Source organism: Rhamphochromis sp. 'chilingali' (genome assembly GCF_963969265.1).
Source record: "Rhamphochromis sp. 'chilingali' genome assembly, chromosome: 20".
NCBI lineage: Eukaryota > Metazoa > Chordata > Actinopteri > Cichliformes > Cichlidae > Rhamphochromis > Rhamphochromis sp. 'chilingali'.
In genome coordinates, this window is record NC_137947.1 from 15,781,328 (window position 1) to 15,795,813 (window position 14,486).

General features: G+C 42.5%; 1 protein-coding gene across 2 annotated transcripts in view; it reads left to right on the top strand.

The window, feature by feature from the left end:
• Window positions 1-351: 351 nt before the first annotated feature.
• slit1a (slit homolog 1a) overlaps window positions 352-14,486 on the top strand; it is an 86,194-nt gene continuing 72,059 nt past the window's right edge. For both annotated transcript variants that reach the window (XM_080869514.1, XM_080869515.1), the window contains exons 1-3: window positions 352-1,045; window positions 11,915-11,986; window positions 14,218-14,289. In XM_080869514.1, the coding sequence (XP_080725640.1) occupies window positions 837-1,045; window positions 11,915-11,986; window positions 14,218-14,289 (353 nt within the window). In that variant the 5' untranslated portion in view covers window positions 352-836. The remainder of the gene's footprint in view (window positions 1,046-11,914; window positions 11,987-14,217; window positions 14,290-14,486) is intronic.

Consider the following 14,486-nt stretch of genomic DNA (forward strand, 5'->3'; position numbering starts at 1 on the left):
GTGTCATGCAGGTTAGGTCTCTCTCTCTCTCTAGGGGTTTGCCTGGAGGCAAACCTGAGAGAAAAGAAGGAGTGGAGTGAGTGAGAAATGAAAAAGAAAGATACTTGGTGTAGATTTGTATTGTGAATAGAGTCAAGGGAATGAAAAGGGGATCTCAGGAATGAGAGTGAGTTCAGGCAGGGTTCTGGAGGGGGTGTTGCATGGGGAGGGAGAGGAGTGGGTGAGGAGAGGAGGGGTAGGGGTGGAGTCGGGGGCTCTGCTATTTGTAGATCCTTGTGATGGATGACTAGTGTGTGTGTGTGTGTGTGTGTGTGTGTGTGTGTGTGTGTGTGTGTGTGAGAGAGAGAGAGACTGGCATTTTTTTCTTTCCTCTCTTTGCCTATTCCCTCTCTCTTCAGGCGAGCAGAGCAGAGCGGGACTGAGTGAGCGGAGGACAGAGACGCAGACGTGTGCAGACCAGAGCACACCAACTCCACAAAGACAAGAGAGAGGAGAAGAGTTTGCAAGGAGAACATAAGAAACAACTGCTTATTTTTCTTTTCTTTTCTTTTCTTTTTTCTCTTTTACATCGGCAAACTGTGGTGGATATCAAACCAGCATCAAAAGAATTCTACAAGAAGAAAAAAGGATTTGTATGGCTTTACAGCAGAGAGGAAAATATTAGCATTTCTCACGTGTAAATTTTTTTTTTGTTCATATTCATCAAATATATGAATTTATTCTAGTGGACTTGTAAGGTGTAACAAGACTCTTGGAAGCAGACGTAGAGAGGGGAAGGTGGACACACAGAGAAGTAAGGGCTTGTTAAAGAAGAGCAGGTTGTCGTTCTGGTGAATATGGCCATTAGAGAAAGCTGGTTTGAGGCAGGCATGGGCAGGTTGGCCAGGCAGCCACTCTGGATGTGGGTGGCAATGCTCTCTGCCCTGATAGTGGGCAATGCCAGTGGCTGCCCAGCCCTGTGTACCTGCAGCGGAACCACAGTAGACTGCCATGGACTGGGTCTCAAAACCATGCCAAGGAATATCCCCCGCAACACTGAAAGACTGTGAGTACGATCTCTGCTTTAGTTACTTCTCTGTGTGGGCGCATGAGTGTGTGTTTTTATAAAAGAAGCTTTAATATCTTCGTTTCTTACTGGTTCCCCTCTATTTCCTTGATACATTGTAGTAGTGCACACGACTTTGCTTAGACTGAAACAGAACAATAGCCCTGCCTGTAAAGCTGCGTGTATGTGTGTGCATGTGTGTGTGTGTGTGTGTGTATGTCAGAGAGAGACTGTGTGTCACTCAGGCAGTCAGTCACTAACTGGCATTCCAGTCAGGTATAAATAGGCATGAGGGACTGGCAAGACCAGAGGCAGATGTGTGCCTTTCACATGTGTCCATAATTTACTTATTTGTTTACACTTGCAGCATGTAGCTTCATTTTTTCCCTCAAGTTTGAAGCTAAAATACATTTAAATCCCCTTTTCTCTTCACTTTTTTCATATAAATGTAGAGTTTAAAAAGTAAAGTCTGACTTGAACTTTAAGAACAAGGTTTGACATCCAGTCTGCGGCACACTATGTCGCTTTGCCTCTTTTCTTACCTCTATTGCAGTTTTGACTTTTTCTGCCTCTCCCCGTTCTCCCGTCTCCCCTTCTCCAGCTCCTCAACGCGCACTCCGCAAATTGTTAAATCATGGAGAAAATTAAGCAAATCAGCTACTTAGGCGAGTCTTGCACTAGTATCACGTAGCTGTCGTGTCAAACGGTGGGAGGATGGGAGACGGCGGGAGAGATGAGGCGGATGCTGGCTCGCAGAGTGGAGTTTCTCTGTCTTTTCTGACATTCTTCTGAAATATTCATCGGCAAATCAGAAGTGAGGAGTGCAAGGGGAAATAGATTGTTCTATTTCAGCTTTTAGAATATCAGTGCTGAATAAAACATGCTGTGGGAACAGAGGAGAGAAAGCCTGTGTCAGAGGCAGCGTTGGCATAGTGGGAGCCGGCTGCATATTTTATGGTTTTCATATTTAATTTCTAAGAACACCTTTTTTTTCCCCCCTGCTTCACGCTCTGCATGTTACCAGGTTGCATTTGTACATATGCTGGTTTAACAGTGAAGCGGAGAGGAAACATGGTTATTTTGTGGTTTCCTTTTACATGAACGGCCATTCACACTGGAACGAGCCCCTGCCCCTCTGCTCAAGAGTATTTTTGTGTTAAAAGTTGTTTGTTCATTCATAGGTCATGTACAGCAGCACATTTTATCGCCGTAGCATCTCACTCAAGACGTTGCATTTTAAACACAACGTACTTAAAGGTCATGTGTAACTTATTCCTGCGTTGTTGCCTCCCCCCCTGGTTACGTGTGTGCATGTATAAGCTGTGTGTCTAGGTCATGTTGAGCGGTTCTGCTTAACAATAGAGACAATCCTCTGAGGGTTGTTGTAAAGGGTGATTCATCAAGGTGATTGCACAAATCAGCACCAGCCCCACATGATGGTCCCATGTGCATAGCGAGATTTATGTGTATGTATTGGGAAAATGTGTGTTTATCTGAATGAACTTGTGCAGCCACTGCTGGGGTCAAGAATGAGTAATGACTTTGTCAAGTTTATGTAACTGTCCCAGAGGTTTGTTGCCCTCGTCTGTACCAAACGATGCTAACGGACACTTTCTTTTCATCAATTTGAATCATAAAGATTTTAATTGTGTGATGCTCCAGTATATATAACTGCTGAACTTTAATACAAGGGAACGCAGTATTAGTGTTAGGAGGCTAACTGAAAAGGCTAACGTCATACAAAAATCTGCACTTTACCTTGTAAGGCTGGTTTTGTGCTGCATTTGTGTGAATGGGTGTACTTGCTCTCATGTATACAATACTTTAGTGTGTGTTTGTGTGTATGTGTTAGAGGAGGAGGGGGTTGCTTTTGGGAGAAAGTGTTTGTGCGTGTGTATGTAGGCTGTTGAGACAGACAGCAGAATCCCATTTGCACTTGTCACTGTGGGTTTGGATCAGGTCTGACCCCTGCGCTCCTCAGACCGAAGCCTGTAATGAGACTGTGAGCTCCACGTGTTAAAATTACACCCTGGCGTGTATGGGCCGCTGGCCGCTCCCTCCCCCCTCTGCTTTCTCTCTGCATCCATCCTCTCTCGCTGTCTATTTCTTTGCCTCTCCTCCCCTTCTCTCTTGGCCTTTTATCAGGCAACACTGAGAGAAAATCTCCATCTGTAATGCTGATTAAATTGGCTTGCGCACAGTAAAGGATCTTAGTTAAGCTTTTTGTTTGACAGGTATGAAATTAAACTCTTCTCTCTCCTTGTTTTGTCTTCTTAACAGCCCCGCTCTTTAGTTCGAGTGCGTGTCCCATCTGTGAATGAGTTGATTTGGAAAAGGGGAGGAGTTGTGTGTGTTTTTGCGAGTGTGTGTGTGTGTGTGTGTGTGTGTGTGTGTGTGTGTGTGTGTGTGTGTGTGTGTGTGTGTGTGTGTGTGTGTGTGTAACTGCAAAACGTCTGTGCACTGATTATGTATTTTCTGTGCCAGAAGATACCTTGTACTGAGATGCGGGGGCATGTTGGAGCCCCTCCAGAGTAGAGGAGTTGGAGGCTGCACACCATATGCGTGTGTTTGTGTGTCTGTTGTGCAAGCCTGGATAAATCTCATGTTCGCTTTAGTTTGTGCATAAACCACAGCATGTGCTTCCATGTGTGTATGTTGCACACAAGCAGAGAATAAGCGATAGCCAGATGAAAACACATGAGGATTAGTAGTGGTTAAAGATGAGCAGCCCGGTCGCTTTGATAACCACATCTATGCATTTTGGGGTTGGAGGTGGTAGGCGTGTGTGCCTGTGCCAGGGAATGCCTGTAGTGTTTCTGGCATCACCACATAGCTGGTACAACTGACAGCTCACTGGCCACCTGATCCATAATTTACCCTGACAAGACTGAACACAGCCTGCCTACTACCTGCCAACACTGGCTGTGTGACTAAAGTGGAGAGCGCAAGATGGAAAAAGACAAAGAAATGGGGGTGAAGGGTGGAGCTGGGGGGTTGGATTGAAAGCACGATAAGAAGCCAAGGCTGGCACAGTAACTAAAGTGGTAATCACTAATGAAAGGATTACTACACCAGAGCAGTTAAGAGAGATGTAATTCAACCACAAAGCTAATGAATGAATAAACTAGATTATGTTATTTACTATACAGGGCAGAATAGGTCTAGCCCTGAGGCAGAATGAATTTCATTCAGGTCTTTTTTACAGTCTAATATATCCATCCTCATAGCTGGTAATCCCATGAGGAGTGATAATGCCTGGAATGAAGATCATTCAGAGAATGTTTATGCACAGCAGAGCATTGTGAAATTACAGGCCTGGGACTCTGTCATTTCAATTTACTGCCTGTGTAACACAGCTGTGGTCTTTCCTCTCGTACTGAACACTGAGGTGGATGTCCTCTCTCTCTCTCTCTCTCTGTCTTGCTCTCTTCATAGCTGCCTTTTGAGCGAGGATTTTGTGAGCTGTAATGTAAATGAGGTTTTGCAAGCTATAGTTCCACTGTGCTCTTTCAGTTTTTGTTCTAATAAACAATAAGTCACCTTTTTACATTTTGCATACATGTGTAGAAAGTGTGAGTACGATGACTGACTCGCAAGCCTCAAAGCCACCAGCTGTGTTACTATACACACCGCAGGCCCACCGGCCCACTCTTCTAATGAGTACAGCTACTCTGTGGAAGTGTTTAATTGAGCCCGCGAGAGCTCGGAAATGACCCTATCGATATAACTTGAGTGCACGTGTCTATCAGGAAAACACACCAAAACCAAGGCATGCACTTTTTCACGAGCCTAACATATACAGTGTACATTACTGATTGCTCTGCATGGCTGTCTACAACGGCTGGTTTCTCAGAAGACCTTGAAAATCAAATTTGGAAAATCCACCTAGATCACCTTTCATCTCTCAGAAGACCATCTTCCCTTTTAACCCTACTGACTAGCCAGTAAGAAGCAGGAAAGTGGAGGGGCGGGTGATGTCTGTTCGTGTGTAAAACACGCATCAGTGAACACTCTGCTGATATTGTGGATATGCCTTCATAATCCACATTTCACGCTGCTCGAGACACTTCTGTTTGAGAGAAGTCTTGTGAGCAAATTATGGACAGTGTTCCACATGAGCTTGACATCTGCACTGGTCTGCACGCTAATTAGATCAATATGGCACAGGACCGCAACATTAGAGCTCGGATATTTATCAAGTTGTTCATTTTATAATTCTCAATAAATAATGCATCTATTAAAAATAAATAAAAAAATGAATCCACACCTTTAGAACTCATATTTTAAGATTAAATATGACACTAAGTTATTTAGAGCTTCAACTCACCGCTGTTTCTTTCTCATTTTATTTATTATTCCATTTTATTGTCTATCAAATATCAGAGAACTGAAGAAAAATCCTCACATTTGCACAGCTGCAAGCCGTCAGCTTTTGGTAACTGTCTGAAACGAGTAAACGATCAAAATGATGATAGATTTTCTTTTGAAAATATTTAAAATGGCCCTGTTTTTGCAGTGGGGGTTATCCGTTTGTTGATAGGCTAACCTCTGCAAAGAGCTGGAGGAATGCTGATATCAGTGTGCTCTGCGGGGGTGAGAGTCATACGTATGGCAAGTCTTTATTCTTCGAGGCCATCAGATTTAAACACATATGCTGCGTCCATCAAATTACCAGTCAGTGCACATCTGTGAGCCAAACATCTTGTCAGTCTTCTGTTTGGAACAAATGAAACATAATAGATGTGGCTGTGCAGCTGTTTCATCCATAGTTTCTAGTCAAAGTACACATTCGTGTAGCTTAAAAGCCTTCATACGGCATGCAAAGCCACAATAGAACCTCAGAATCTGTCACTGAACAAACTACGGTTACAGTACAAACCATGAAAGACCCTTCAGTCTCTGCTTCTACTACAGCCCCGTGTGTGTTCCTTTTCCAGCCTGTGGCCGTAACACACATTGGAACAGATGTTTAATTGATTCAATTCAGCATGAGAAAGTGCCGTAAGTTATCTATGTTTGATCAGAAGCTTGATCAGACCTGGTCTTTTCCCAGGCTCCTTAATTCCATCTCCCAGTCTTTCTCTCCATCTGTAAAATTTTTGCGTAGAGCAGCAACTGCTCTGAACGCCCACCCCCCCCCCAAAAAAACAAAAAAAAAACATCATAGTATCTTCTTGCCAGGAGTATTGTTGTTGTCTGAAGGCCCAGAAAAGAGAAGCAAAAGTCAAATGTTTGGGTTTGGGTCCTTGACTTTTACCTGTAGCAAGACAGGATGCAGGAGACCGTACTGTGGTCAAGGCTATGAGAAGGAACTGTGTGTGTGTTTCTGTGTGTGTATGACGGCAATGCATGTGTGAGATACGCTTGATGTTTAACTTTCCTATCAGTAATCTTGCTCCTGGGGCCTGACTGAGCAGAATGAAAACTGTAAATAGCCCTTGAGGAGCCCAGGAGCCAGGAAAACACACTCAGACGGTCTTTACGCGCTGACTGCACACACAGGCAGACTTACACGATTACTCACACACACACACACACACACACACACACACACACACACACACACACACACACACACACACACACACACACACACACACACACACACACACACCAAAAATGTACAGTTAAAGGCCTTAACTGCTTGTCTGAAAGCCACATTTCAATAGAGGGAATGTTTTGAGTTGAGCAGAAATCTGACCTCTTACTGTGGACAGAAGTGTTCCAGTTGGGTTTAAGAGTGTATTATTTTGGTCATGGTGGTCTTTCTTCCTTTCCTTCTCATTCTCACAGTCTTTCAGTATGAGACTGTTGTGTGCTCAGTCAACTGGTTACGTACCCCGTTTGACCATCTAGTATGTAGGTCACTTTCTTCTTGTAGTCTTCCAGCCATTTAGGCCTCATTTCTCCACTGACATTTCCCAGACAGCCCGTCAGCTCTTCACAGCTCCCATGGCTAACGGCAACCCTCTGCCACACTGCTTCACACCGTCAGTTTTCGACAGCTAACAACGCCGTCAGAGTAGTTTTCTCCTTTTTCTGTCTCACAGTGACTGTCTTTCTTCCCCTGCTGTCTCCACCTGCGTGTTTTACGGCTGTCAAGCCCATATGCTGCCAAGTCTGCGGGAGGAGGAATGCTTTGCTTCTTCACAGCTTCTCAACCTGTTCATTCATTAGGATGTGTGCTCAGCGGTCTGGTCAAAGAGCATCATCAGTGTGTGATTGTGGTTAATGAGCATTCACATTTTAGGCTGTGGGACGTCAAGCTTGTGTTCATCAGATTGTTTCCACAAGAGGAGTTTGGACAGTGCTATGCCACCAATCCTCAATCAGCTGGCTTCTGTCCTCCCTGCCAGGCTAAAGCTGTCCAGGACAAATGGTCCTGTGGCGCTTACAGCAGCGATACAGAATGACTGCAGTTTACATTTGCGGAAATACTTTTGCTAGCCTGCTGCATAATTTTTTGCAGCCTGTTAGTAAAATTTGTGCCTGTAAATATACAACTGTTAAAATGAACCAGCTTCCTCAGTAAAACCAGGAATGGGACTGAGATTATTATAGTGAACTGAACTGTATTAACAACTAATAGTAGGTGTGAAAAAAGGAAAAACAAATAAAATTATGTAGTTTGAAAAAAACGTAATTAAAATAATAAAAAATAAATAAAGTTTTAATTCAAATAAAAAAATGTGAATGAAAAACCTTCAATTTGGTCAAATTTTTCCTCACAACATGCTTGTCAAGGCTTGATTTAATTTTTTTTTTTACTTGGATGTCTGCTGGATGTCTGTGTTAATATTACAATATTTTTTTCTGAATTTAAAAAAAATCCCCACAATATGACTAAAACTAACACTGAAATTGATGAAAACTAAAACAAAATGAGCCGAAGTGTGGCAGTTGGGATTGTCAAACTCAATACCGACTCACAGGAAAATATTAGATACTATTTTTAAAAGGATTGGAGAAAAAAAAATAAGACAAAGCGTCTTATTTTTTTGTCATAAAAACTAAGGGGCTTTTTTAAAAAAAAAAAAAAATGTGAAACAATAAAAACAATAACATCAATGACAACAATATTTCTAAGCTGCCTGATAAAAAAAAAATTAAGATTCTCTTAGGTGGTGAAAAAAAGAGAGACTATTTTTAGGCTCTGTGAGGTAGTGCTGGTTTTTCTGGTGACATAAATAATTGTGTTATCTAGCTAAATGAACAGTCTATTAACAATACAGAGGGGCAGAACTCATTTGTAAGCTAGCCTCCACATAGTTGCTAGCTGCTAGCTTAATGACGACAGATGGCTAATGTGGCTAATCAGATAATTGCTAATAGTTTAACAGGTAGCATTAACATGGGTACTGGCTAGATTAACATTTATAATAACTTTTAAAAACACGAGAATGTTGTTGGCATGACCTCTGACCTCTTGAAATTTGTCAAAGTGTCAAAGTCATGTGAACAGGTGTTATTGGCAGGAGGGGCTGTGTGCCTGCCATTCTGCAGTACTGTGTGAAGTTGTGTGTCAGCTGGAGGAGGCAAACAAGGCGCTGCTGGTATTAACACTGCTGCAAATGATCGTCTTATCCTTTTCAGTAGTGATTTGTATCTGAGTATTTTTTTTTAACAACTCTAGTAGCAGTAATATGGTTTCTGAATGGAATGATTAACAAAACCTGTGAGATGTGGGAACTCTAAATTGAGTTGTTTGCCTTATCCTGCTTTGTTTTAAGTAACTGTCTCATCATAATGACTCATTTGCTAGCCAGTGGTTCTATGTTTGTTTTTGATTTGAAAAGTTTCTGGCACAAATCGATTCTGCTGCTGAAAATCTCTGCAGCCAACAGTAGTTTCTCCTGTGACCATTTAGTTGTGATTTGGCTCTGATCTGAACACAATTGCCTGTCCCAGTGGTGCTGTTCATATACACGTCAGTGGGAGTGGTTCAATGCATTCTTTGGTCTCATATATTGAAATTGTAGTTGTATATGTGTGTAAGAAAAAGAGCACATGTGGATCAATCTGTGTGAAAACTTCAGTGAGCCACTGTGCTTGCTTATTCTCTGACTTGGAGTATCATTTCACATAATGTGGTTCAATTTGAAACAGGTCAGAAAAAGGCTCAGAAGAGGGACCCCAGCAGCTGGCAGATATAAACGTAATGAGTTTTTCAGCATTGTAGCAGTGTTTCAAGCTTCTTTGAATTTATAGAGATACAGGGCAATGGAGCATAGCTGCCACATGTCCACCCCAGGGAAGGTGCACCAGGAAATACTCTCAGGCATCAATCTGCTTGGGACAGAAGATGAAGACGGATTAGATTGTGATGTCATAAATCCGTTTTCTCCTCAGGAAGTGTGTCAGCATTGGGAATTCTTACAGAATTTCCAGAGGGTGGAATGGATTTGACTGAGACTGGGAAGTGGAAATCTTTTTACTATAGGAGCTCAGTCTGATACCTAATAATTTTCAGCCTCTAAAGTAATACTGCGGTACTGTAATGTGAAATCCCGCACAAAGTCAGTATCAGAAAACATCTGTATATGGAGGGAGTTAATATGCCTTTGCTGCAGTGCCAAAAGCCATTGCTTAGCTCTCTTTGATTGGAAAACAAAGGAAACAGCAATGACTGATACTGTAGCTAATAAACAGCAGACTTTTGCTTGAACTGGCACTAAATCTGACTTTGGCATACTGTGCCATTATTTAGATGTGGAATAAACACAGAGACAAGCAATGCTGAATCCAGAGGCATGGCTTAATCACGTGTGCAGGGCGTATTCTGCAATCTTTTTGTAGATCTGAACAATGTGACCGTTTGTATACCGCTGTTCTTTATGTGTTTTTCTTTCTTTTACATACCATAGCTACTCCCTCCTTAAACAGAAATGGATGGGAATGCCAGAATTCTTTACATCAACCGGACATCCAAAAATCAGCCACACACACTGCCCAGTACATATATTTTTGAAATTCATGCTTAGGACAATGCAAGAAATATGCAATCTTACAGCTCAGTGTGGCACTGAACTGTCAAGGATTGTGTCAATACGGCATCAATAAGTCATCTGTCCTTGAAGAAGATGAGCTAAGGTGGAAAGATTAATGTCGGGACAACGTTAAAAGACCTGACTGTCATTGGAGCAATTTCAAGGACTTTGTAAAAAATTGCTTGATGTTTTCAAAATGTCAATCATAAAGGTCAGCCTATGTCATAAACAGTATGAATCCATGGATTTATCCTGACTAAACACTATAGCCTGGTGGTGGCATTTGAGCATTGCCTAAATGTCACTGCTTTGCTGAACAGGTGTGTCCTTTAAGATGGCTCTTCCTGCGGGATACTGCAGCATTTGAAGATGTTTCCAGAAAGAGTTAATTTAGTGCAGCCACCCAATATCAAACAATATAAAAAGATTTTGAAATGGTGTTGTATAACAGCTTACATGCAGATATTTGACAGGCTTCTGTTTATATAACAAAACAAAACATCATTGCTAAACGGAAAAAGCATTTGTTTTCCATATATTTGTTCTGTCACCCCTCTCTTTAATAACCCCCAAATCTTTGTCTCTTAGTCTTTCTTTTTTAATGTTGTCAGGGTTTCATCAGCGATGACCACCCTGAAGATAAGACACTGGAAATCCAAAAAGGCATGTGTGTGGGTGTATGCGCGTATCCTCGTAAGCACCTGTAATGAGCTCCACATGTGTGTGTATCAGAGCCCAGGCTAACGAAGCCCAGTCCATTATTTATTTTCCTGTGGTCCTGTCGCTTCGCTTGTCGATGCACCTGTGTATACACGCACACACATCCACCATCTGTCTATAATGACCGTTCTCGTTCGTACCGCATAGCACTACGGTCCCTCGAGTGGTCATTAGACGAGAGAGCGAGAGAGTTGCTGAGGAAGGGAGAGCAGTGGTTTCGGTGTAGATTTGGAACTAGTTTTTTGGTTTTACTTTGCGAAGGAGTGCCTGGGGGTCAGTGTAGGGTGGACACATAATGCTCAGAAAGTTAATAGAACACACAAAGTGTGTGTTTTGATTACTCTCAGTGCCTTCGAGGCTTATATGATTTGCTTTGCCTGCTTTGTTTTTCCCTCTGTCAGGAGAATACAATCTACTATTGAGGTTTAAAGTAAATCTTACATTTACACAAACCAGAGGTCAACAAATCCACCAAACAACCTTGGGTGTCGGAGTCAAGTTCATCTGGTTAGGACTTGAAAACAAACCTAAAATTCAAATCACTTCTTCAATTACTTGATTTCCTGTTTATTTGCAGCAATGGCCAGCTCCCAGCAGGGAACTGCTCCCATTATACCCAAAGCACTTAGCTTTCTGGCCTTGTGGCCCTACCCAAATCCCCTGTGCTGGCTCCTGCTAATCCCCACCGATTGTAGAAGGACATGGCAGACAGAGAGGGAAGGGGTGGGGGGCGGTGTTTGGTTGGAGGAGGCTGGAACAGAAAGACAAACAGGCAGCTCAAATGTGGCTTTAAAGGACGTCTTAATATCTCCCAGTAGAGTTGGAACTTAGCTTGAACTTCCTTTTAGCACCTTGAGCCTCCTTGATTTCCAACAAAAAAACACTAGCTTTTAAAGAAGTTCTCAACATTTATTATACCAGGATTATGTTTTAGCAAAAAACTAAGTGCACTGTGTGTGTGTGTGTGTGTGTGTGTGTGTGTGTGTGTGTGTGTGTGTGTGTGTGTGTGTGTGTGTGTGTCACTTTTGTCAGAAGTGTGCAGTTGTTTTAATCCCTCAAGTGTGACAGCCTCTATGCTGCTATGCGCTCATTAAGCTGTTATTGAATAGTTTCAGAGGTAAAATGTAATTATTAATTTTTGTTTGCATCCTTCTCTTTGCAGGGAGCTGAATGGGAATAACCTCACACGAATCACTAAGAGTGACTTTGCTGGACTGAAGTACCTCAGAGTTTTGTAAGTACTCACCTTCTGTTTATGGGCAGTAATGAATTGTTTGTACAGTAGGAGTATCTGTGGAGCATGTTGGTGGCTGAGTTTATCTAGCCATGCATATCTGAATTGTATCTACCCTAGCAGTTTGCAGCTATACTGACTTTCTGCTGATATTAGCATAAACCCACTGAAGTGGCAATGCATTCATCAAGAGTCCTACTCCAAAGTACATTAAGCTCCTGAGTGACTGCAACCACTGATGTAATGGCCTTCTCTCTCACTGTATTCTGCCTGTTGTAGTTGCACTTTACCGTCCCTTAGACACACACATGCTCACTTGCCCTCTGTTCCCTCACATCAGCATGTAATGTGCACACAAGCGCCAGTTCTAAATGGGCTCTCAACACAGCTAACACATTCAGGTGAAGTCATCAATTCCCTCTCCTGTGAAATTAAACAGCACTTGTGACTTCGGGTAATAAAGTAGTTATAAAAGTTTCTCTGTGTGTATGTGCACACAAACTGGTGAGCACTGCTATAGGTGTTAAAAACGCTGCTAAAGGGGAAGCGCCGTAGACCCGAACATGTTTTAAATGTAACATGATCTCAGCATAATTCCTATTACCCTGCAAAGTCTGACTGTTTTCAATCCTCATGGTTACTCGCCCATCCCCCCTGTCCATTTTTTCCCTCCTGGTCCCAACGTTTCTCGTCCCTTGTTGTCTTCCTAAGCATGCCCCTTTTTCTGCACCACCTCCTACCCTCATGTGGAGGTTAAATGCCTTCGTGTCGACAGCTTGCTTCTAGCACGTAAGAAGGAAACAACTTGCAGGGCTACCAAAAACAGAACTTCCCTTGCTGTTAAGCTTGTGATCCACTCTCACTGCCACAGTAAGGCACATATACATACACACACAGACACACACACACACACACAGGATTTCCTTCCATATACATGAAGTATGATAAACAAAATGCTGGTACAATGAAAGTTGTAAACTAAAAAACAAGTATCTACATATGTTGGCTTTGTGGGGCAACAGCAGGTTGACCTCTGATCCTGCCCTCAGAAGGAGCAAGAACAGGAGCAGAGGTTTATCTTTACACTGAGCTGCCATCTCTTCTGTCAGTCTAAAATCAACACAGCTGATTTACATCCACCTATCCGAGTGCTTGGCTCTTCAAAATCTGCAGTGTGTCTCTGTTCTGTGATGAAATGCGTACTGAGTAATAAAGGAACAATCAACAAAAAGTAGATAGCAAAAGAGATCAGAGAAATTGAAGGTTATGTACCTGCAGGTTGCCTTAAAAAAAAGAAAAAAAAAGTTTTCTCAATTCAAAAGTACTCATCACAGTTTTTTCCGCTTCCATCTAAATTCATGAGAAAGAGATCTGAGATGAATTGCACGTTTCTCTCCATGTTTATGGAGTGTGAAAAGTGATTAGCATTTATATTCGATGGGGAGGAAGCCCAGATTGCTGAGTTGCAGTGCGCCATGGCCTCACAGGAGACATGAGAGGTTACCTTCAACACAGAACAGTTGTGTATGTAATGAAGGAGAGCACTTGTTGCTTCTAAAGCTGCTGGACACTTTTCTCTCCTTCCTGATTTTGTGTTATTGTAACACTCCAAAACTATCTAAGCCCCTTTTTTGTGTCTTAGCTTTGGCATTGTACTTGAGGAAGGGATGTGTTGCAACTTGTGTGCATGGATTCTGTGTTTGTGTGCATCCATGTTTGCTTGTTTATGTCTAATAGCCTTGATGTGGTGCCTAAAAACTCTGATATGGTACAGCTATGCTGTTTCACAGGCGCACGCACACACACGCACATCCCACTTTCCCTTGATTCAGTCAGATGTCAAAAACTTGGAGCTCACCTCACACTTTCTGACCCCCTGCCTACTTTTCGTCTCTTCTCCACCCAGCTACTACACTCAGTGGACCACACTAGAGCACCAGACACACACTTTCTGAACCACCTTGGAAACTTTCCTGGCTGCTATCCCTCCTCCTTTTGCCAAGATTCCCAGTGCCCCTCAGTCCACACCACTGCCCTCTGTGTGTTTGTGTGTATGTGGAAGAGAAGTGTTGAATATACTGCACCCTACTTGAATATATAAATACTGTACATACTGCAAAATCCCTTGCCCCCTAAACCCTAAAACCAAGCCCATTACACAATTCTAAAGCCAGAGTGACCCCCTACAGACGTTGACGTGACGTAACTTCTCGTTCCCTTCTTTTCTGCAGGCAGCTGGTGGAGAATCAGATTACTGTGATTGAGCGTGGGGCCTTTGATGACATGAAGGAGCTGGAAAGACTGTGAGTATGACCAATGGTTGTCTTTAGATAGCCTGAACACACTTAAACTTGAAATGAAAATCCCACCCTTATTCTCATGTGTTTTCACTCTCTGTATTTGTTGGGGGTAATGAGACTAACAGGAATGATACATAAAATCTTGCGAAATCAAGTGTGTGGCACTATCTTGGCCTTTCATTGTGGTTGGATGGTGCTAA